The following is a 25,777-nucleotide window of genomic DNA, read 5'->3' as shown; positions in this document are numbered from 1 at the left end:
CAAGCCGAGAAAAACCCATTTTATGTTTGCTTCGTACCATTGCTTCTTATGTAATGGGGCAATCCGTTTTGCTGCTTTTTCAAAACTTTCCAGAACAAAGTTGTAGAATTTATCTAGTATTATGAAAATATAGGTAATTACCCGAGCAAAGTCTGAGATCAAATTGAAATCTAAATTTGATGTTGTGATTTCGCTGATAATGATTGCTCAGGTTGCTGTCGTTTTTGGTCATTTTAACGGTTAAAATATCAGCAAACAAAAAAATCTTCCTGTGATATCACGTTGAAAACTATTTCTGCTATCAGTGAGAGCAAACTGAAAACTCAATTTGATATCAATTTTTCCTGTTGATAATAAAATGAGTATTTTAATTAGATGTTCTGCTAAGGCAATGAAAACAAAACTGCAACAACATATTTTTGAAGAGCATATGCACAGAAAAGTGAAAATAAAATTTGTTATAAAAAATTTTAATCGCGTAGACTGATTTTTGTTTGATGTTGGCATCAGAATTTTATTACGATTTACTGTTATTTTGATGTTGGACTTTACTCGGGTACCCGAGTAAAGTCCAGCATCAAAATGACAGCAAATCGAAATCAAATTTTGCTAACAAGTTCAAACTGAAATCATAATTTGACTGACCAATTTTATAACAAAATTTGTTGTCATTTTGCTGTACATTTGCTTTTCAAAAATATTTGTTGCAGTTTTGTTTTCATTGCTTTAGCAGTACATCAAATTCAATACTTTGAATACTTATTTTGTTATCAACAGGCAAAACGTTCATCAAATTGAGTTTTCAGTTCAAAATCCACCACAAAACTACAACACACAAGGTTGGTTGATTGGCATTATGGAAGCGTTAACATAAAACGTGGTCAAATTGATCAGCGGGGTTTGTTTGATCACTGAAGTTCCTCATTATTTTGGTTCAGATATAAAACCCTGAAGCTCCTGAAACAATAAAAAAAAAATATTTTAAATGCAGAAAATAATGAGAAATGCCAGCGATCAAATCAAATCATCCTATCATAAATTACGCTCATTATGTTATTTAAAAATTATATAAATGTGCATATTTCCGTATAACATGCATAAGCCAATGAACAGAAATTTCATCTTCTTTATGACGATTTGTGTTGCTTGGGAAGTATTCACAATGACAGGGTATCTTGCTCCATAATATGAACAACACAGATTACCAAAAGTCAACACTTCAAGCTCAGACCACAGTCAGAGAATGACAATCCTTCCAAAGGTACAAAAACCTTCCTGCCACTTGCACCGACACGCTCTTGAACTATAGTATAAACAAAACAAACAGCAGCAGAACGCGAAGCACATTCGCCCAAGACAGGACAATAACCCAGTTGAATGCACTGCTGCATCTCCTTCACAAACATATTCCAAGTTTGTTAGCATCGTCGCCAACCGACAACAACGGCCATCACCTTCACCCACATTTCATCAACCGCCAAACCGGAGGAGCAACCGGAGATGCTGTAGCTACTGAGTAAACCAAACAATCACTCGCACGCGCTATCAGTTTTATTCGAATTTCCTTTCCTATTGGATATCAATATCAACACCCAGCACCGGTGCAGCTGGGGGGAATGCGTCGCGTGGTGTTGTTTTTAAAATTCGCATTTTAATAAACCGCGGTGCAACGTGCATGGAGCGCAGCAAGCAAGTTTTGTTTTACGACGCGGATGAGTGTTTCTTTCAGTGTATGTGTGACTGGAATGCAGTTTTTGCAATTTTCTGTTTTGGTCTCGATGCAGTTTGTCTGCTTGTATGCATATACTGGTACTGGTGGAGAGACACCACCTTCTTGAGTGCAATTGCAGTTTTAATAAGTAAAGTAGCCGAGCGCCATACACCTGAGAACAACACCCATGGTTAGACTTGCTGCACTTGTTGTCTGCTGGTTGTCATCGGTTGTTACAATTTCTTTTGTTTATTTTGGTATGCGATCACGTGACCCCGTTTCAATCCCACCAGCAAACGATGTGACTAATAAGCCGATGAGTTATTGAGGTTAGGTGTGTGCAATTGCGGTTAGATAAGTTTGCATATTTTATCTAGGGCGTGAACATAGTGGTCTAAAAATAAACCTGTCACCTGAATGCAGCTTAAAGGTGGTTTGTTGAATTTTCTTGCATGCATTCTAGTTATCGTTTCAATAAAGGTCATAAATATTAAATCTAAGTTGTATAGAAATAAATAACATGATGCAATTCTTACAGTAAGGAACTACTCGATATCAATATCGAAATACTCAAGTGTCTCAAGTGACTCAATCGAGTCGAAAAATTCATGTTGTATAATATCAAATAACGTAAAATTGACTAAATTCGACGTCCACAAACAAGTTTTCCTCTACATTCAATTCAACAAGATTATTCAATCACGAATCAAAAACGAGCATTTCATAAAAACACCTCAACCGACACGCGACATTGATTTTAAAACAATCAAAGCCCTGCGTGTTGACGTTGAACAATTCAGTTGTTATGAGTAAAACCATATGATTATCTTCTTCCATTAGAATAAATTATAAGCACTAAACAATGCTCACAAAAGTTATCGACAGAAATTCAACCAAATAAAAACACCACTGCCCACTTCCGTATAACATGCATCGTTCAAATTAAAACTATACAATAAACGTCCCCCAAATTAAAGTAGCACAACGGAACACTACTGCAAAGAGAAACCCAAACAAACAAACAAAATCGCACTCATGACGAAAGTTAATGACCTACTCTCTTGGATACCCAAAAAAACCGGCCAAGTTATTTCTCTTCCCTCAAGAAAACCTAACGAAAATCTTACAACACTTCATTCGTCGTCTCGTAGGTCAGTACCCTTTAGCGAACTCACACACCCAAACAAAATTTGCCACACGTTTCAATTCGCAACTTCGCAACAACCAACATGCGACATCTTGGAGCCACATGTTTGGAGCGTATAAAATACGTCAGCAAATCTCTTAATAGCCCGCAGCAAACAGAGCCGTGATCCTTTTCCTGTTCTGACTTCCACACGGTCTCTTTGTTGCAAGTCATCCCACCCAAGTGCATCCCAAGATAGAGCTCTCTTCTTGTAGTTATTTCCACTAGAGTAGATAGGTACCTACCGACCATGTACGAGTTCAAGTTACTGCCATTCACCTTTTTTTTTGAGTTCACATGTTTGTGTGAACACCACGCAGTCAATGCACTGGAACGCCACTGCACCCCACTAGTATGCAACCAAGACTGCAGCCCAATCGCTTGTTTACTCAACTTTCGATCAACCGACAGCTGTCTTCCACGACGGTTATATAGACGAGACGGTCTTCAATCTCTTCTTCCTTAATGTTCTCCACCCTCCCCCCTCCATGCACGGTTGATTACTTGGTCGGGGGATCCGCATTCCACACCTGAGCGAACAAGGATGCATTTTGTTTGCAATTGTATCGACTGAAATCCACCGACAAAATGACCGCCAATCAAAGAATGACTTGCGTCTGGTGGAATTTTCCAAATAACTGAATGCGAATTTTTTACTCTCGTCCATTTAATTCGGTTCAGCAGTTTAGCTGTCTGATTTTGAGGACGTGATTTGAAAGGCAACAGCAAAATTAGTCGTTGTGGGTTGCTCACTACTGTCGTAACTCATACCTACCTCTACTACTGTTGCTATGAAATGACAATCAAAATAAGATGAATCATCTTGCTTCTCTGTCACAGCTACGTGAATGCTAAATGTGGCACATATTTGATTACTTGATTAGCGAGCAGAAGTGGCGATGAAATCAACTAGTCAAACAACAAATTATGTGAGACAAATTCAAAATAAACTTATAATTTACTGTAAGTCACTTTAATGACAATTTAATATAATGGGGAACGAGCCTAGCGCAGAAGTAAGCACACACACCTCTTACACTGTAGGTCATGAAATCTATCGATCTCAACCCCAAACAAGTAACGAATGACACTTAAAATGAGTTTAATTGACTATAATTTAAATATAAATCAAATTACTATCCCTATCATTGATTCTAATAATTTGAATGGTTAATTAGCTGAAAGTAGAAGGAAAAGATTAAGGAACATGCCAATTGTCACGTTGTCAGATCTTATTTTCACCTGGAGGCGAACCAGCCCCAGGCTGAAAGCCTCCCTAATAAAGATAAATTAATTAATTAATCTTATTTTCAGCTTTCATATTATCTTACTCAAACCTCAACATAAATTCCTGATTAAAAACAACCTTACTCACTTCCAGCGGACGTATCCTATACAAACAACATGCTGATTGAGAGTGTACTTAACAGCATGGTTAACTTAGAATCTGAGTGATTTCAACATTGTATTGCACGTCAAATTGCAAGGGGAATAGCATGTACAAAAACCGATTGTTGGGGCCGTGAAAAAATCAGCAGCTCTTTAGGTTAGTTTCGAATACTGTCTTTAGTGATGTTCCAAGAGCTTTACGGAATGTGCGAAGCGTTCAGAGAACTTTTTAACACTTCATGAAAGTTCCAAAAACTACAAGAAACTCCAGATCGTTGTGGAAGATTTAAGATCTTTAAGAGCAAGTTCCAAGAACTTCAGTTCAGCTCTACGCGCTTCAATAAATTTGTGTGAACTTACACACTAATCCAGGCCTCAGCCGTTCAGTAAATCTTGAACATCAAAACTGTTCGGTAAAAGTTTAAAATTCAATGAAAAATCCAATAATTAATATATTTATTCCAAACTTGTACAGACTTTGATCAGTTTATCCCATTTATTTATAAAAATAAAATTTAAAGATTTTATTGATTTCTCATTTGTTTTCCGTCGATCTTGTTTTCTGCACTGAGCGCCAATGCTACCGATGTAAGGGAGGCAGCTCCCACACCTGGATTCTACCTATTGACCCATCAACTCATGAACCGGAGACCGATAGCTTTACTTCTCTTGATCCCTTTCCTTGAAGGCGTGATCAGAGATGTTATGCCTCAGAACATCCCGGCGGCGCCGACTGGGATTGAACCCAGGCCTGCTGGGATGAGAGGTAATCACGCTTACCAGTACACCACCGGCGCTGCTAACTTTAAAAAGTTAAGAGTCCTATGAACGTCAGCGATAACTAACTTTATGTTAGTTCCATTAACATCAGAAAAATTGCGAGAACCTTTCAAGAAGATCGGAGAATTTCATGGGAATTTCAAGCATTTAAATGAACATGGTGACCAGCAAATCCCCGTATCAAATCCCTGATTTTTAAAAGATTTTTTCCAGGAATATTTCCGATTGTTTTGACCTAGGACAAATTCTGCTGTCTAAATTATAACCCATTTAATCCAGCTCAACCGCATTAGGCTATATGCTTAACTTAAATGTGTACCACACAACCGGGAAATTTCCAAAATTCCGGGAAAAAATCGTTTGTTTCTACGTTTGAAGTCATCAAAAATTTTCAATGTTTTAACAACCTTGAAAAAGTTCGCACAGAACTCTTTACAGGATTTTTATTAAATGGTTTTAAATTTCATTTAGAATCAATTCCCTTCACAGACTTCGTTTAAGAGTTTATAAATTCGAGAATCTCTCTGAGAGTCCCTTGAAAACAACATTTCAAAACACTAAAAAACAATTCGAGGAATTCATACAAAGATGCACTTCGAAATAATTCATTGAGGCTTCCTGGAGGCGGCCCCGGCGTAGTGGTTAGCATTCATACTTTTCATGCCAAAGTCACGAGTTTTAATCTCACCCGGACAAGTCACGAATGACCCAAGAGCGTTAAAGTAACTATAATTTTAAAAACATGAGGCTTTCTTACATAATTCTATTTAAAAATAGCCTGAATTTTCCTTAAAATTTCCATAAAATTATCCTCAAAATTGTCTTGCAATTCTGCTCAAAATTATATTGGAGCTCTTCTCTAAATTTATCTGAAAATTCAACTGGTATTCTCCATAGCATTATCTTGAAATTCTTCACGAGATGCCCTTGGAATTATTCTCATAAAACTCATCCAAGAATTTCTTAAGAATTGTTCCCTCAAAATTCGATCCTCTTGGTATTTATCACGATATTTCAATGTAACTCTCTTAAGAATTATCTGCAATGTTTCCACAGAATTTCCTTAAAACAAATACTCAGACATTATTTTGAATATTCATAAGAAATGGACCTGGAATCCAACAATCGTCTTGAATTTTCCAAAAGAACTATCTAAAGAGTCTACTCTGAACGTCTGAACTACCACAAACGACTAGTCAAATCTCTCTTACAGCGCACGCTATGTCTGAAGGCACTTTTTTTGCAACTTTCATGTACCTCAGTTTATTCATCACAGGAAGTTAGAATGGATCCTAACGACCAAATCAGTGATGGTCTTGAAATATTTCATCTTGGGTTTTTTGAGAAAAACTATTTTAAATATACTTAGTCGTTTATGAAGGCGTATATGGACTACTGACTATACAAAACTGTTACGGATCGAAACAAATACAGCTGAATATGATTGTTGGAGATTAAAGTATAAAAAATACTTCGTTTCAATGGTACAGTAAGATTTCCTCTTCGGCACCGTAAGATATCGTAACTTTGTCAGGATCTCATTATGTTTAAAATGATAAAATAATTATACAATGGTTTATTCTCTAAATTTACTATAATTATCAGTTCCATCTGTTTCATCCATTCTTATAAATGCTTAAATCTAAAGAGAATGATAAATAACATGGAGCTGTCAAGATAAGGAGATTACTTCAAATGAGCACTACTATACGATACCACCGCTTTCATCAGATACGACTGAAATTATTTTCCACTGCTTTATAGATACTCCATGTTTGCTTGACAATTGCTGCAGCAGCCACAGAATTTGATGCGTTATTGGGATCATTATTGGCCACGTTGCCTTTCGTCATAGCTGATTTGAGACCGGGCTAGATAGTTTGACGGTCGGTATGTATCATGCGTATGTAACATAACAAAAATATAGTGTAAAGTTATGTACATACTGACCTTATTAACACTCGGATTAAGATCTTTCTTAAAGCTGAGTAAATCTTCGTAAGAGATTTTTTACCTGATTGTTTTAAATTTAAGCCCACTGGTCGTCCAGCAACGTTTGAAAAACTTATCACGGCTAGTTTTTTGCTTGCTATCTCTCTAATGCTTTTGGCAACAAAGTGATCCTTACTTTCATCTGCCAACTCGGAGCGATTCTGAAGTTTCCGGTTTTCACTACATGCATGACGTTCCCCAGGTTCTTCTGCGTCAGAAATGATTTCAAGGGGTAGGTCACTCAGCCCATATTGTCGAAATTAGATTCGGCACAGCTTGGGCACATCTATCGGCACACCTTCGGCACAATCTAGTAGGCATTGGATTGTTTTTAATAAATTGGGAGCACTGACGGACAACTGTCATTGAAGTTGTTCACAACATTACGTGCTGTTTACTGAATTTCAAGAAATTCCTCTAATTGAATAAACCAGAGGAACTCAGACCAGCAGTTCACTTCTCGGTTCACTTATAGATCTAAATACGAAATGTAGGTTCTAGACTGGGCTCAAGAGAAAGAGGCAGTTAATCAGTACCCATTAGTACCCTTAATTCAAATAATGCTGTAACTCACACAAAACAAACTACAGAAGTCATATTCATCATCCTCTTCTATAGTCGGTCTCCAACAACGTTCCCAACCCCGGTTCCAACTCTTTCCGACCGCTGATAGACCGTTGCTTTTCACATCACGAAAAACTAAGTTTCTAGTCTGCCTTTGAGCGCATTTAAAACCCTTAAACACAAGACTTTTATTATCTTATGAACACAAAACACCACAATTTCACACACCCGCCTCTTTCCGCGGGTCATCCTCAATTCGAATTATCCTTGCGATTTCAAACCAAAACATTCAAGGCGTCAGAAATACCGGGTTGCCAGGATGGGTATTTTACAAACAACCGCAGCTTACTCTATGACCGGCACAATCGGCACACTTGCAAAAAAGATGACCCAAGATTGGTGTGCGAAGTGACCTACCCCTTGCATTATTTACACATTTTTATGAATTTGTTTATTTTATGTGTTACTTTTTTTCTTATACATATCTACACACTCGCACAATTCGACAGTCAACATGGTTTGAACGTCTTGTTAACATCTTTTTCTGGATATTTGTGAACCTTAAATTTTCATAAACTGATCAATTTGTTTATACTGGTTAACGGCAATGTAACAAGCGTGAGCCGTACTCAGGATATTTTGTAGGTGGTGAACTCTCATTTTTTACGGCCTTCCACCCTGGGGGGAGGTGACTGTCAAATACGAACAATTATCGCCTACCTCGTATAACTGGTTCCAAACGACAACAAAGGCATAAGCAACGATGGTTTGTTGATGTTTGGAACCAAATTCCCATATGGAAAATCAATGAGCGTAAATAGGTGAGGCCCAGTTAATTTGTCGTCTCTTTCGTTCTCCGGCTGATTAAATGGATGAAGTTATTTTGACGTCACACTCCTTCAACCGTTTAAACAGCGGGAGAACGAAAGAGATAACAAATTCACTACGCCTTAAATATTTTTATCTCTTTGATGGACTTTCAGTAGGCCGATTTGACAGCACATCCCGCCCCTGCTGCCACCCTGCTCATGCCGTTGATCACATTTCATAAAGGAAGTGTAAAAGAGAAAGAGATATCGCAACAAATTCTCACTAGCATACCTGTTTTCTAAGACATGGAGTGGGAGTTGTTCCACCAACGACCCGATGAGACAGCTTAAAGAAGTTAAATACATTCAAATTTATATCCCTGTTCATTTGGTTTTTCCTTGATTTCGTTGAACTTCGATGAAGTTTATAGAGCTTCTCTGAAGATCGAAACACATATTTAAAGTTTGAAGAATTTTCCTGAACTGAGATCATTGAACTTCTCTGAAGGTTGTTAAACTTCTCTGATTCTTTTAAGGAACGTTTTAACCTTCCTAATATTCATTACTGTTCCCTATAGTTCCCAGAATTTCCTAGAAAGTCGCTGAGCCTTCCTGAAAGTTTCCTTAGACAAAATATAGGAACTGCAATGAACCTCTAGCAATTATGTAGTAATTAAAGGTGAAGGCTACCTAAACTAACTGGGCAAGAGTAGCTAACATCATGTGAGTTTCATTCTTGTATTATCGGCATTATCTGTTAACCGATTTTCAAACAACTTCGTCATGGGTTCCAAAAATCCAAACTAATTTTCTATCCCTCAAATTGTAAATGCCACCTTCGTCACCAGCTGAGTACGGGACACAAACATTTCAGATACCTACTAATTCCTTTATTGAACTCCGATAAAAATCTTTTAACGAACGTCGCTACTAGAATGGCGTGATTTTATTTTTTTTTACAGAATCGCTTTTTCGAAAAACAACAAGCGAACTCTCTATTTTCTTCGAGAGATTCAAAAAACACTCGAAACAGGCAGAAAATCAATGCCTACTATGATTACGTGGCTGTCTTGAACTGTCATGCTCGTTTATTTCTCTTTTACTCTTATGAGGGAAGAGAAATTAAACAAGCAGTTGTTCTAGCAACAAATATTAATTGATTTTGCGCAAAGTCGACGAAATCAATACGCATCTTGCTTGAGAGTCAGAGGGAATTCTTTAATGCCATTTGGATTAATTCTATCATTTTTGAACCTGATTTAACTGCATTTGTTCAATTCGAAATAGTTTTGTATCGTCAATAGCCCAATACGCCTTCGTCATCGGCGTTGTAAACTTCAAAACACCTTTTCTCAAAAAACCCAAGATGAAATATTTTCAAACCATCACAGAGTTGATTGATAGGATCAGTACTAACATCCTGTGAAGAAAAAACTGAGGTACATGAATGTTGCAAAAACAGTGCCTTAAGACATAGCGTGCAGCGGTAAGCTCCAACTCGGATTAACTTTTAATACCGTTCCTGTTTGGATGATCAACAAATGTTTTGCTGAGAGTCATGTTGATCAACTCTGATGTCGACATCAAAGTAGAAGGACATTCTTGATCGGGATTTAATCTGAGGATAATACCGGTTGAAGCTTATCAGCATTAGAATTCTTCAAAAAAAATCTCTATGTATTTTTCTTCGAGTATCTCCAGAACTTATTCTTAAATCTTTTCAAAATTCTCTTAAATTTTAGTGCATCACAGTGACTGTATCCTGAAAACCTTGTGCACCCAAGTAACATCGTAAATTTTATAGTGGTTTTAAAGCATGCTACAAGTGTAAATCATGATCTACAGAACCCTCATAAAACCAAAATTGTTTCTTGGACAGTTCAAAGGTTTTGAAATTGTTTAATGGTCCAGGATCTTATTTATTTATTCCCGATTTGTCATCGAAATCCACTGGTGATCCAGATTTCCCGTATAAGTTGACGACATGTCAAAAATATTAAGATCAGAGACCCAAAACTAAAACTAGCTTGACATACATAGAATTAATGTTCATCACAGTTCTTAGTAGCTCCAGGTCGTTTTCGTTCTAGTGAAAATGTTATAAATTGACAATTTCATTTTTAAAAAGTGTTAATTTGAAAGTACAGAAGTGAAGTTGAAAAGTGCATTAAGTGATAATATTCGAATTGCCGACTGTTCTAACCTACGCGTAGTTACGCTCAGCTATGTTTATTTACCTTTTCGTTCCTCTGCTCAACAAACAATTTTAGCTGCAGATCAGCTTATACAGACAAAAATTAGCTCCATAAGGCAATTTTTGGCTGTATAAGCTAGTCTGTAGCTAAAATTGTTAGTTGGGTGTCCTCGATAGAAAATATCCATTTGATTCAAGACGATCATTTCAAAACTTACTAAATACGCGTCAATCAAGTATTGCACTACTGCTTGATTGAAAGTTTCAGTACAGTATCAATGGTGTATATTTGCATCGATAATGTATTGGAGCGGGGCTTATCATGTGTGAAAATAGCTTCGGAATGCTTGCATTCTTGAAATGGGCTATTGCAGCTGCGGTAGAGCTGTCACCTTCTAACTCCCGGGTTCAAGCTTCTTGCATTCATAAGAAATGATTGCAGGCAGATTTTATCCATAATGCCACTGTGGAAGTGTGTGTGTGTGCCAGACAGAGAACCTCCTATTGATCAGAATGAATTGTGCATAAGTTTAGGATCAACAAACATTTTCAGGCGCAAAGGAGCAACAGGATCGAGCTGATAACGTTTCTTAATTCTAAAATCTGAAGACTGTTTTGAATAATATGTTTAAGTAATGGGCAGCAACAACGGACAGATAAACTACTTACAGCTTCTATTTATTAAATGCTTGATACAACGATTGCCAGCAACGCCGGCTTACCCTCCCTACTAACAAAAATCCACCCTTCCCGTGACACTTATGAGGGGTCGTTGAGTTCTCTGCATCTCTTTTAAGTAAGTGTCGGACTAACATTCCTCCCCTTTCCCCACCAGATGCAAGTACGTGGCCAGGACAGCTCTGCTCTGTTGGAGGGAGACACATCCTTTATCTAAGAGGGAGTCATTTATCACAAATTACTATGTAATAGCAACGGATGAAGGTGGGTCTCCTTCTTAACAACCGTTTAGAGCTCGTACCACCTACGACATTGCGCAACCTCGTTTATACTATGCTATGCTATCACAATTTTTAGCAGCTCCAGAGAGCGATAATTCCAACATGCGTGAAGATCGGTTACTCATACTAAAATTCTGTCAGGATAAGAAAACGTCTGCAATTCACACTATCTATCCCTCAGTGTCATCAATAAACACCGCCCGACTGCAGTTCATTGAACTCACGAAAGTTATCCTGTTGCAACTAGGCCTCGGTAGCATAACTCATGGTGATGAAGCCAACTACGTAAACAAACCGGGAAACTTAATTGCTTTTGGCATGCAACAAGCGACGAAGGCTGCAAAATCATTCAACCTAACCGCAGGCAAACGAATAGCTAAACATAGTCTTTTCCGCAATATTTTTGGAACCATTCCAACTCACCATTTATTTTCGCTCGCCTACACTTTCCTATTGGAGCAATTTTATTAGATACGACGGTCACGACAGCACGGACGAAAGTTCATTCAACGAGATAGCGCTATCGAGCCAATTTTTCATGGGCAGCCAGCAAAAAAAGACATCGCTTTTCCTGTCCAACCTGACCGAGGCAACAACGTGTGACAGGTAATTTGATCGGACACCTCCAAAAAAAAACTAAGTGCCGCGGTCGATCACAACAGTGGAAACATTTGCACCTTTTTGTCCTTCAGTCATTTGTAGTAGACATAATATACGCAATTTGTTCGGCGAATTTATTGATGGCTCAATTCCTTCCGGACCAGCTTAACGATATGAGTTATCTATAGCTCTATTTATCGGGTTGGTGTCATGATGTCTTCGTTCTGTCTGTCACGTTCTCTACCTATAGTTTTTATTTTACTTCACTCGGTGCCGGTGGATGACTTACTTAGAATACTCTAATTTAAACCGCATTAGTTTGGATTCTGGACATTTATTTCATCATCAAGTGCGCGAACTGGGCCATATAGCAGAGGCTTATCTGATTGCCATTAATTAGCACGAATTATGAAGCTCGTTATTGAATCAGCTGTTTGCAGAATGGTTTGCCCCCGTACGGAAATGCTTGCAGCGACAATTCGAATTTAATGATTCACAGGTTGCGTGCCCACATTTACATTACTAATATTATCTGTCAATGAAATGTGTCAATATTGACAAATGTTTTGATTTCTTTTATTTCATTCCAGGTAAATATAAAAGCCAAAAAGGAACGAACTTGCTAGATGTTTCGTTTATTCGAAGTTTAACTGCTATAAAGTACAGAAGTGAGTTGAGAGATTATTTTGTGTAATTTTGTATACGTTTTCTGAAAATTTCAAAGATCAAGTCGGATTCAAAACTTGGAAACCAGTAAAAGTGTCCATAGTTAGTGAATTGGTCAGTTTCAACAGTTAAGTGATTGAGAGTTTGTATGTAAACATGTATGTTCCCAATTTCTCTGCGTTCTACTGATGAGTCTGTAGTGTTTTGAGTACAATCAACCATGAGTAACACAAAAAGCATATTGCAGATTTTCTTCAGTTTTCCTCCTTCCGAATATCGATCGCATGATCAACTGCAATTTACTACAGCCATTCCAGGGTTGCTCAACTAAGAACCAGAATTTGCATAAGCGTTCAACTGATGATCGGTATAATTGAATAACTGGAAGATCTCGCGTCCAATCAGTGGCACGAGATCTACCGTGGAAAACGGAACTAAACAATGTAGGCAAATCATCAATGGGAGTACCCACTGGTAGTCTCTTCACCTTGCATGCAACATTGCGTAGATCAAGCATGCTTGGATGACCCTGCCACAGACGTTCAATGGCTGGATTTGCACAATACTCCCAGCCCATGTGTGTGTCTGTTACTTGACCAATATAAATAACAATATGCAACCCGACAGCAGAGGTCGCGTTCACATGTAGATTACAGATCAAAGCCACCACCCGGCGGCGATAGTTACTTTTTTTGCCTACTGCCTATCCACTATCAACGGAAGAGGCTAAGCTAGTAATGCTCACACAACCGGAGAATGGAGACGCTGGTCGCCGGACGACGATCAGTTGTAATTCGCTCGTGGGCCGGTTCGGAATGTAGATAGCGCGTCGTAAACCGTCTCGCGATACGCGTGGTGCTAACGGAACCTGAATAGTTATCACTCATTAGTAAATTCAAGAAGATTCGAATTAGTTATATTTGATAGCTGTGACAAAGCTGTTTTCGGCAACGATCAAGGCACAGACCAGAGTTTGATTCCGAGAAACCATTTCGCACAAAATGGTTCGAGACTAGCGTCAAAGGAAGTCTGAATATGCTATTTCACGACGGCGTGGCTGCGAAATGCTAATCAGTGATCGGACGTCAGTTTTTTAAAGGATGACATCGCAAATTTTGCTGTGGAATGATCCAAAGTTCAACCGTTTTAATATATTGATATTGTGGAATTTTTTTGGTGGATTTTTTTAGGAAGATTTTTTTTTCTGCTGGATTTTCTCAAGCACAAGTACTTACCATATTTGCAGAACAATCCTTTTTCAATTATCGGCATGGCATGTGATATGCAAAGCGCTTGAAATATTGAAAAATTTCATCTAGACATGCAAATAAGCTCCTATTGAATTTCTCAAGTATTTTGAGCACTTCCATAGTTTATGATTGTGAGTTTTTTTTAATCAGTTCCATATTTGCATCAGTATAATTGTGTGGCAAGTACAACCATACTCTTTGAGATATATAGTGTAATTTCGGCACAAGACCCGAGCACCTCCAGTGGTGCATAGGGTCATCCTGGTTGACTTTAGCCTGGTCTAGAGCTTGCATGATTTCTTTGTTGAGGTGAACTATGAGCCATAAGCTGTTGGGTCTTCCTCCACGACGATATCCTGTTAGATTCCAATCGAGCTCTTGCATGACCATTTCGTTAACGCCTTTTCGTACTGTGTGACCGAACCACCACCGTTCACCATACGTTCCCGAATGTTTGTTCATATCAACTTCTGATTGTACATTCGAGATCCAGGCACCGGTTGATGAAAACCTAAACTTTTGAGTATTCTCCACTTTAAGCGATGTGTCGTGACCATGTTACAGTCGATATAAATCATTTTTTGGACCACACTAATATGGTCACCCTAATGAATGCACGTCTAATATTTTGCGATTAGGAACAAAATTGCCAATTTTTACGAAATTCTGAAAACCACACACTTAATTTTTTTTGACCGAGCTCGGTTGTGCAAATTTCGGCAAAAATAAGTTTCACTGAGATCTCAGAAAAAGTGACATTTGATTGCTGAGTCTCGGATAATGCTTAGCTAAATCTCAGCAAACAAATTAAATGTTTGCTGAGATCACAGTAAAACTTTTTTTTTTTCGAGACTTGCGCAGTCAAGCTCGATAGAAAAAAAACTAAGTATGCACTATATAGTTTTGCTATGGAATGGTTGTGTATTAATCTGATTCTGCTAACACAAAATATGCACAACATCTCAATTATCTTAGAATTATGATTATTATTTAGGACGCGAAATTCTTAACTTTTTCTTAGTACGAAATACCAATAAATTAAGTTTGTTTGAGGGGCGACCCCGCCGTAGTGGTTAGCATCTATACCTCTCACGCCAAAGTCACGAGTTCAAATCTCACCCCAGACAAGTCACGAATGGCCCAAGAGCGTTAAAGTGCCTATAATAAAAAAAAAGTTTGAGATTTCAAAAAAATTAAAATGTCCCAAAGATACGCAAATTTGTCAGGATCGGGGATATTGAAATTATGTCTGGTGTATAGAGCAACATTTCTCAATCTATTCCAGCAACATTCCACCATAATCGTTTTTTTTTTTTAAAAAGCATACAGAATTTATCTTATTTAAAACAATTGCTGGGACGTAATGCCATTTTGGCATTATACAACCAGTCTAGGCTATTTTCACTTAGTTGGACAATTGTTGGTGTTTTAGGATCATTTTAACGTTTCGTGATTATTATGATGGTTGCCATTTTCAGGCAGTTGATAAGAATTTGGCATTTCTAAAGCAATTCTAGGTCGGTTTAACCATGTTTAGCGATTCTGAAGCCTTTTTTTGTACAATGGTCATTCTGGCGTTGAAAGCAGGTCTCAAGTCGGTTTTTTTACAACGTTATGAGGTGGTTTTCTAATTTGTTTGAATGCCATATTAATGTTTTGATACTACTTTTGCATTTGGATAACTCTTTCAGTGTTTTCAGATCATTTTCGCACATGTTAGGCCGTTTTTGAATTGATTTATCGCTTTCCAAAATTTTGTCATATCTAGTTATTTTATCATTCTATGCATTTTTTGGGCTGTATTGGCGATTATAGCCATTAAAATTCCACGGCTTTTCTGGCATTTTTTAAATATCATTTTGGCCTTACAAAACTCCTAAAAGTTGGTCTAAAAAAAAAGAGAACCACTGGTATAGAGAATTTGTTCTTGTTTAAGATCTCACACATTTCACTGTTACGCTTTAACACGCTGTGTTTCAGTTTTCAAAAATGTAAAGTCTCATAGTCTTGAATAGTTTCCTAAGACCAGGATCTTGATATTGTCTTAATTATGGATCATGAATGTCTGTGTCGGTATGGGACTTAAAAATTCCAGATTAACTAAACAATGTCTTTGGAACTTATATCAAGGATTTCCTTAGGATCGTTCCAAAACGTTTTCAGAGTTACATTCAGGATTCCCGTTAAAAATTTAATGATCTTTCCCGGTAATCTTTAGAAATTTTCAGTATAACAGTCTTGGATTACTGTGCAAATCATTTTTGGAATTCCCTTCAGAAAACTTTTGAAATTAACTCTATATATGAACATCACCGTCGCCCACCACCGACAGCCGAGCTCCAAGCGAAGACGAAGTCTTAACGTCATAACCGTTAACTATTTAGCGACAATTTACTGATGAGGCAACGAAAACTAATTCCAAAGCTTCTCATCTGATCCTATCCTCAAAAAGTTCAACCCTCTAACCTCGAGTAAACCACCAGATGTAGATTTAAGCACAAATCTTAAGTTACAAAAATGAATTATTTTCTCCGTAAAGCTAAAGCAATTGAGCCTTTCAAATAAATGAAGAAGAGGGGAGGGATGGAAGATAAAACCCAAATTTAATACGAATATCTCATAGAAAGTCACTCGAAAGCCATTTGAGGATTTTATCAATTCCACTCCATATCTATATTTTCCACTTTGTTATTTAAAAACCTATAAGGTTGTACGCAATGGTGACGTAGGACTACGTGGTCTTATATAATAAATGTTATTTGTTAACGGCAGCAAGAGCTTGTCTTTTGTGTAGGAATAGGAATTTGAGCGGGGTTCTCTCTGTTTATACTCTTTTTGGTATGACTATGATTGCCCTGAAAAGAACCTTTTGATATGAATTTTAGTTGGGACATGTTGGAAAATCTTGGTGGCCTTGAAAAGGGCCAATTGTAGTACACGCTTAAAGTCGATGAAAGATGATGATGACGTGTTGGCAGCTGGATCAGCAAATCGGACCGAACAATCCCATATTTTTCGGTTCCATGATTGGGCACTCTCAAGAGTCTCGGCCCGTCTGCTGCTGGACAGGGGTTGAACTGAACATCGAACAGCTGGAAAAATCTTTACGATTAATTGTTAATCGAATAATTGGACTTCGAGGCATCCCTAAAAAACAGTGTAATTTAAGGTTTATGATGGTCTTCCACCAGTAGAATTGCAACCAGCAAGTGTAACCCAAGAACCAAAAGCGGTGCGATGCTAGTTTTCATTGCTATGACGACGATTGAATTAAGGGGCTTAGAAGCAGAGGGGTGAAAGTCAATTCTCTTCATCGATTTCCTCTTTTGATGACCATGGCTTCACTAACCTATTTCGCAATTGCATCCTCCCTATTCACACACGCCCGAAGATCGCAGGCGAATGCGACTTGTTTCGTCTAGAAACGATTCTCTGATGACTGTGTTGGGGAAGCAGCATATGCATGTACGCAATTCGCTTTTGAACAATGCTTGACATTTACCACTTTTACTATAGTTTTTTTTTTGAAAATCAACAATTGGAAGCTTTGTTATCGATGCGTGGAAATATTTCTGATCGATTGGTGAGGAAATTATGGAAATTAGTCCAGGGGCAGCTGAGTTATTAACGTTCAAAATCTTTCATAATTTCGTTACATGTTCCATCTTCGGCTTTCAAAAAGTGTACCCCCACAGACGTAGTTCTACGTCAAAAATGTCTAATAACTAAACAAAACGCTCAATCTGATAAGTACCGTGGTAATTCCCTGGCTGGGTCTCTACCTCGGCCCAACTAGCGGATTCGGTTCGTTACACGGATAGAAATCTCCTTATACCTTTTGGCAAATTTCCATTGCTGATTATTCATAAAATGTATAAGCCAACTAATAAGCAGACGCCTTGCAAAAAGTTAATAAAGATCATGTGTCAAATGAAATGGATAAGCGGTCACACATACCTTTTATGCATTCTAATAGGAGCTATGTGGTTTGTCTTATGGATTGTATAAGGCTGATGCTTTGGCAAAAATGTATAAGTGAAACACATGAATTAAATAATTGATTTTCGTTTCGTGTAGTTGGGTCAATTAACGTGACGGTCAAAATTTGATGAAGGTTGAGCGCATCCTTTGTTGTGGTTGAGAAGATTTCACTGTAAACGGATTCAATCAAAGCTGATTGAAGCAAGTTACTGAAAATGAGTAGAATAAGTTGGCTCAAATGGTTCGAACAAATACCAAATGTTTACAATCATTACATTGAATGCGCAGTCCAAAATGCATATGATCTCACCTTGAAAGAATTTATGTTTGATAGTCAAATGCAACTTGACATGAGATTATGACATCCAGTTGCTTTTTAATTGGGTCATGGCCCAACCAGCTGAGGCCTAACTATAAAGCAGTCCGTGTTTAATTTACCCCGGAATTACGGTATTGAATTTAGCGATCCGCTTATTCTCTTTGTTCAATGCTACACAAAAACCACACAAATCAGTAAAAAGGAAACATTCATGAAGCATTGATGACTACATAAAGCTTCAATGAAGGCGTCATGCTTCAAAATCAATCTACTTAAGAACATTACTTTCGAAACATAACCAAAATTAAATGCAATTAATCTAAGCTATTTTGATGAAAGACCTTTTACCTCAACTCAACAATTGGTGATCAACAAGCACAGATATTGTTGAAAAGCGATGCAATGTTTTGCCTGACCTTGTGGGTTATACTGGGGTGCAAATAAAAAAAAAATATTGTGACGCAATAGTGTTAGGTTTTGAACGCTTATAACATGGTAATTTATGAATGAAATTCAATTTTAGTAACATCTTTTTATTCAGATTGAATGTAAGATGTGTTGAGTATAAACACGCAGAAAAGTTGATCGTCGTTTTAAAAATATTTGAGGTAAATTTAAACGTAAACTGTTCTGGTCACAAACATAAACTAGGTTGATTTCAAACATATACCATGTTAGAAGTCATTGATATCAATGTTTTAAACATAAATAATTTACGTTTATTTTAAAAATATTCGTGTTGAAAATAAACGTGAATATTTTTGATTTTTGAAAAAATAAATGTTTGTTTTAAACATGCTTTTTTTTAAACAACCTATTTTTAAAATTATTTTAGCATTTTAATGCGGGATAAAACAAAATAAAATGAATAGTAAATAAATGGAAATCTGTAGACAGGGTATCAAAATTCCTGCTATTTTTCGGTGTGATTAAGGCTGGTCTGTGGGTGGTCAGAGATCCGGTGGCCCGTCGGGGTGGGTATTCGGGGGATCCAGTTCAGTAGAATCGGTGAAACTTTGTGATATTAGCGTCGTTTTGTCGTTTCTGACGCTGGTCCTCATACCGGCCTCATTCAACATTTGGTGTTGGGGGAAGATCCGGAATGGATTCAGAAATCATTTAAGATTTTCGTTTATCTTTCGACGTCGGGTGGGGTGAGAGTAATATGGGGATCGGCATCAGAAACGACGGAGTGAAGTTGATACTTTTCCGCCGTTTTCGAGCTTGGAAGACTTGCCTACGTGGGTTTCCGGACCCTTTACTTCGATTTCGCTGCTTGTGGGCCGTTTTCGGTTGAGTTTGCCGAATATAAACAAAAAGGAAAAAAAGGACACGTTTAAACAAACAAACAAAAAGAACACGGGTAAACAAAGTCTATATTGCTGACATAAACATGCTTTTGCATTTGATTCAAACATAAATATTTTAGTTTTAAACATGTTTAAATTTACTTTGAATATTTAATCTGTTTAGAGAATAAATGTTAACTATTGAAAATTGATCAAAAATTTTCGCCATAATCAACCAATCACGTGTTTGCTCGCTATGACTATCGGGAGAACAGAGAGACGAACCACTTAATTTCATTTTTTTTTTCTTTGCTATTTTCTATTCATTTACCTACGTCAGCAAAATACAAATAAAAGGTGGGGCTAAGAATGCTAATCTAAATGCTTAAGTAAGGAAAACGTAGAAAATTGTACTGTCGTTATTGTTTGACTGCCGAGTGCTAAAAAGGGATGTTCGTTGCGTTGTACACTGAAAACGATTTCTCCATACAAATGAGTTAAAGTGACTCACTCTCTGAATAAGATTAGTTTTCAATGTAACTTGCCATCTTGGCTAAAAAAAAAGTGATTCAGATGCATAAGGCCTTTTGATGGTCAAGCTCAGTGTGCAATTTGCATCAAATTCGATGTTTTAATATGGCAGCATGACCAAAAAGCAGGTTGCTGTATTCAGTGAACTTATTCGGATACACAAGACATATCGCATGAATGACCTCTCAATTCAGAATTCACTCACCATACACCGTTAGTGTCATTTGATTGCTTATTGAAGCAGTCTCACTGAAAACGAATGATAAAACTCATGTGCTGTGTGACCTTTTAAGAAATTTCTCCATACGAATGAGTAAAAGTGACTCACTCTCTGAGTTGGTTTCGTCTTCAGTGTTTCGACTATATAGGAAAGTGGCTGTCTTTAGAAAAGTTATTCAGATGGATAAGATCTATTGTATAATGGACAGCTCAAATCAAGATTCTCGTAGGGGAATTTACGTATTCTCGGCAACCTAAGCAGCGACGTTCTTTCTATAGCCTTTTTCTCTATGGAACGCACACATATGCAGTATTGGTTTGTTTACAATCTTTTGCTGCCAGCTGCTCTAACAATTTCAGTCGAAAGAATTGTCAAAAACTGTTTTGAAACGCTTTTACAAAGCTCCAATCTTTTCTAGTGAGGGCGAGTATTGTCGGCAACCAGTTTTTCTTCGGCAACCGTTCCATTTGAACTGCATGTAAATCTGCTGTTCTATTATCGGCAACTCCAAATCAGCTACAATTTGTAGTGCGTATGTTTCATTTCAAGAAAACCTTGCTAGATTGCTTTTTCTCAGTGGTAAAAATATAGTCAAATTGAGGCTGAAAGCATAAAGAATCGTTTGCATGCATTCAGCGAAGTGTTTTCGTAAGAAAATCCAGTGAAAATAGTGTTTCAATTTGGGTTGCCGAAAATAGTCTGTCATGCCGAAGCCGTCATTTCCCCTATTTTTCGGCGCTTTTATACCATTTGACTTTTGATTGCTTGCTTTAACTAGACCGCTCTACTACATAGAAGGTTGCTGTCGTTGGAAAAGTTGTTCAGATGAATACAACAAATTAGTAATTTTATTGTTACGTTCCAACTGGGATTATGTGTATGTCTTCAACTTTCATTTTATTTGCCGTTACCTGGGAAATGGGGAATACACAAAACACAAATATGTTTTTCAATCACTCATATTCTTGTCTTTATTCGAACCGTTCGAACCATGCGAAATAAAATGTTATTGTATGGCTCAAACGGTTCGAACGAAAACAAGAATATGGATGAATATCTCACGATATATGCAATTTGCGTGGCAATCTTTCTCTAAAGAAAAGAGGACAAACAATAATGAAAGTTATGAAAACTATAACTAAAACTAAATGTTGTATATATGGGGTTAACAATGAAACATTCAAATTGACATCTCATTTATTCAATTACAACGTTTGCTATTTTATAGTTTTTTAAATGAGCACAGGTATGATAAACTGAATTTAAACTAACTTAAAAAAAAGTTTTCGGTGAAATTCACTTGTCTGTCATAGATCTGCAACATAAAGATTTGTGATGTCAGGTGCAGTTTGATTTCTAAAACTGTTTTGCCATGACTAACATTAGTAAGTTTCCAAAAGTTGGATGTACTTGTTTGCAACCTAATTATGAATAATGAAGGAACTGATTTTCTAATTTCAATTTACTCAATAACCGTCCAATTCCAAAAATTCAAATAATGAATTGAAAAATTATTTTCTTTAGTAGAAAAAAATATTATATACTAAAAAATACAGCAAATCTGTATTTGTTCAGCCTCTATAGCTGGACAGCTCCTCTAGCTGGAGGTCTGTGGCAATTTTCCAAATTGCCTCCCTCAAATACAGCCCTGTCTAATAGCTCAGTTGGTTAAACAACTGTCATGAAAGTTCCCACACATCTTCCCACATTTTTCAAAACTGAAAACAATCGAAAAGTACTGAAGAAGATGAAAAACATCGAAAATTGATCAATAATGCTACAGTGATGAATCAGCCAACGGCCAAAACTCTTCAATAAAGAAATTAAAAGCTTAATATCACATGGTAAACAATTGCTAAGAGGCTAATCACCATCATAGATTGCCTTACGGCGTACACATGTTGTCTATAGTCAAGCATAAAACTTTTCTAGTCACACGTTTATTGGGACAGCATTTCGATGCTTGGAAAACAAGACTTCCTGCATCAACTGCACTTGTTTTCTTTTTCCTATTCATGGTTTTATACGCCTCCTTGCACCTACCATTTGAAAGACTGCGTCTTCTTGCAATATGTGGTGCATCCGCAATGTGACCTACCATGTAGTGCAATCAAACAAGGGTGTAAATTATTGAAATTATCTACAACTCATACACTGAACTCCGTGTGTGTATGATCTTGCTCAAAGAATCCAATCAGTTATGCAAAGCCGAATGATAAGCAACAGTGCCACTTCAGAATGCTTATTCAAACCAGTTGATTAATAATTGATGCGATTCAAACACCAAACTGAACCGAATGCAGCGCGTGAGTGCACGCGTTACTCGAGCTGATCCGATGAGGTCCTACACCCAGTTGGTAATGATCCGATGATGGTTATTAGTTTTTATTTTTACGCCGAGTACCTGCCCTATCAGTCGAGTATGTCGACTGTCGAGCTTACCAACAAGTGCCACAGGCATCGCCTCGTTAATCCTCTATCAGAAGCCGAGGTGAAGTCGAGTGTTTGTAAACAACTTCAGAGAAAGAGTGCTCTGATGAAAATTCCTGTGATTATTGAAACTGCGACAAGGCTCGTCTGCTTATCAGTGACCATAGTGTTTGCGAATGTATGAAAAAAAACACGACCTGGCAATCATCTGGGTCAGACCTCGCCGGTCGTTATGCGCTGCATGATGCTCGCCGTTTGTTATGTGCTGCTTGGCTTTGGTTTACGGGGCGAGTGCCTGATCATCCTTCGGTTAACTATCGCGCAGTACATTGAACGAACTAGAAGCGTAAATTTACCAAATGAACTGATAACGTCGTCGTCGTCGATCTACAACGTCATAAACTCACAATTATTATAAACTCACTGCGTCCAACTTCCAGACCATCCTTAATGCGTTCAAGCTTCCTTTGACGATCACTAGCTTCGGTAATCAGTAATACGTGTGACAAACCTCGCTTTTCGACCAGTCGGTGTAATTATCAGCATATTTTCCCATGCTGCATTGATCTTTATTGCTGGAACAACTGCAGCCAGCTTTCCCGATTGATGAAGACAAAACCCCTCGGTCAACAATAAACATCCTCTTTATCAGTAGCTCACCATCATCGTCATCAGGCGGCAATAATTAACAACGATCACAACCGCTACTTACAGTAGTCACTATACAACCCTCCGGTAAGGCCGGTACTTAGTGCCTACCAAACGACCAACAACGACGTCAAACCAACGAGCACAAGTGAAAAGAGTAGTGATAGTTTAAGTGAATTTCCTATCGGGCAGTTCATCACCGGTCGGTTGCAACAGTGGAAGCTCGAACCTTCGGAATCCAACCATGGATGAAAACTGCGTGAAGTACGTAATTATACTAGTTTGCTCAATTTGATTGGCGCATTATCGCTTCATAATGAAATATCCTAACCTGTTGGACTGTGCTGAGTAGGTACCTAGCCGTTATCGAGTGAACGACATTATGACACATCAAAGCGGAAAAGGTGCCCCCCATCGTGCACTCATGAAAAGAGTTCGTTTTTGCATCATTTTATGCCGCAACAGAACGGGAGCAATTTACTGCGGGGTGCACTGTTGTTTGGACGGCTTTCAGTATGAATGAACACTGCTTGTTACAGTCATAACTGCCACACGGTGGTTAGTCTCGATTGAGTAACTGCTAGTGTCCGTCAGGTGTGGTAGCTCAGTCCATATTGTTCAGATTTGTTGACTTTTTCCGTGACTTGTGAAAATTAAATATTGCCATGCGATGCGAATTGAATTAACAGACAGGCATCGCCACTTTAATTAATGTTCCAAACCAGGGTCACTTCCAATAATTTCGCATGAAAAAATGTTTTATGGGATTATGGGATCATAAGGTATTATAATGTTATATTGTGTTATTTGAAATAACAAGAAAAGGTTGTAAAGTTTGAGTTTGACATATAAACCCAGCCAATTTCGCTTTATGAGAGTCGCAATCATTGTCACTGACCCATTCTTCAATTCTTCATTCTTAATTTTTCGCAGATTGTGAAAATTTGAAAGCAAAATTGGCAGGTGTTATGTATACAACACAGTGTTTGCAACCTCCTATTGTGTACCTTATTACATTTTTCTTTTAATTCTACTACTATTGTTTCACTTTCACTATCACTAATTCACTATTCACTTCCATTCAATCACTTTAAAAAAAACTATAAAAGATACGTATTTCGTTTACTACTTACAACAGACTTCAGTGTCTAGACTAGACACTGCATATGTTTGCAAGTAGTAAACGAAACACGTATCTGTTATTGTTTATTTAAGTGATAGTGAAAGTAAATAGTGAAAGTGAATAGTGAGTTAGCGAAAGTGAAATTGATACAATAGTAGTATAACTAAAAGAAAAACACAACTTAATAAGGGATAAGATTATTCAACTAAAACGCTCATCAATCAATTCAGACTCCATCTTATCACAGACAAACAGACATAACAAAAGCATCTTTTTCATCGAACACGCATTTAACGGTCAATTTAAAAAAAAAATATTGACAGTACCACCACTTGTGGCGCGCATATTCAATTCCCTTGTGTTTGACGTTGACACACTACCGCCATCTGTTGAGCATACTGCGCAATGTACTCAACAGAGATTTTTCGTCGATCTTGTTTTCCGTACTTAGTACCAACGCCAGGAAGGCAGCTCCCACACCTGGACCCTAGCTATCGACCCATCAACTCATAGACCGGGGACCAACGGCTTTACTTCCCTTCCGAAAGAAGGTGTGATCAGAGATTTTATGCCTCAGAAAAACCCGGTGGCGCTGACTGGGATTCAACCCAGTTCATTTGAAGTGAGAAACAATCACGTGTACCACTACACCACCGACGCCACTTTTAGTGTTTTAGTGACAATGTTTTACAGTGAAAAATATTCAATGTGTTATGTCTTTTTGTCTGTGATCTTGAAATTGTTATCACTAAATGTTCGAAACAAATGAAAAATAGCCTTATTTGCAATGTCTTGATAAATTTTATGTAAATGTCATGATGGTGATGCCGCTTTGGAAGTCTAATGTTTTCAATTTTCCGAAATAAAACAAGGCAAATTTCAAAGGACTTGGTTTCTTTCTAATCTGTTTGGTCGGATTTATACAGATAAACTTAACACGTTTTGTTACGATGATTTTTATTTTAAATAACACGTTTTTTTTAAATAACGCGGGTTACGAGCCACCAGATTCTAAGTGTTTTCTGAGAAGCAAACATGAAAGTGTACTTCGAGTGGGTTCACCGAACAATATGGGTACATACTTTCGGAACAGGAACAACGTGTAGAAGCCGGAAATCGATTATTCCCGCCATTTT

General features: G+C 37.6%; 1 protein-coding gene across 18 annotated transcripts in view; it reads left to right on the top strand.

Annotated features, from left to right (window-relative positions):
- The window catches only part of Ndae1 (Na[+]-driven anion exchanger 1), a 162,164-nt gene that overhangs the window by 71,936 nt on the left and 64,451 nt on the right, over positions 1 to 25,777 (top strand). The window contains exon 1 of one of the 18 annotated variants that reach the window (XM_065224408.1): positions 12,834 to 12,852. The exons of 16 other annotated variants lie outside the window; for them this stretch is intronic. Coding sequence is in view for 1 of the 2 variants with exons in the window: in XM_065224406.1 (XP_065080478.1) it covers positions 23,763 to 23,782 (20 nt within the window). In the remaining variant the exon portion in view is untranslated. Of the gene's footprint in view, positions 1 to 12,833; positions 12,853 to 23,395; positions 23,783 to 25,777 lie in introns of those variants that run through there. One more of the 18 variants, XM_065224406.1, reaches the window with a different exon arrangement.

Source organism: Ochlerotatus camptorhynchus, unplaced genomic scaffold, assembly GCF_037179485.1.
Source record: "Ochlerotatus camptorhynchus isolate MF236.1 unplaced genomic scaffold, CSIRO-AGI_Acam_v1.1 ptg000211l, whole genome shotgun sequence".
Taxonomy (NCBI): domain Eukaryota; kingdom Metazoa; phylum Arthropoda; class Insecta; order Diptera; family Culicidae; genus Ochlerotatus; species Ochlerotatus camptorhynchus.
This window is presented reverse-complemented; position numbering and strand designations above follow the sequence as displayed.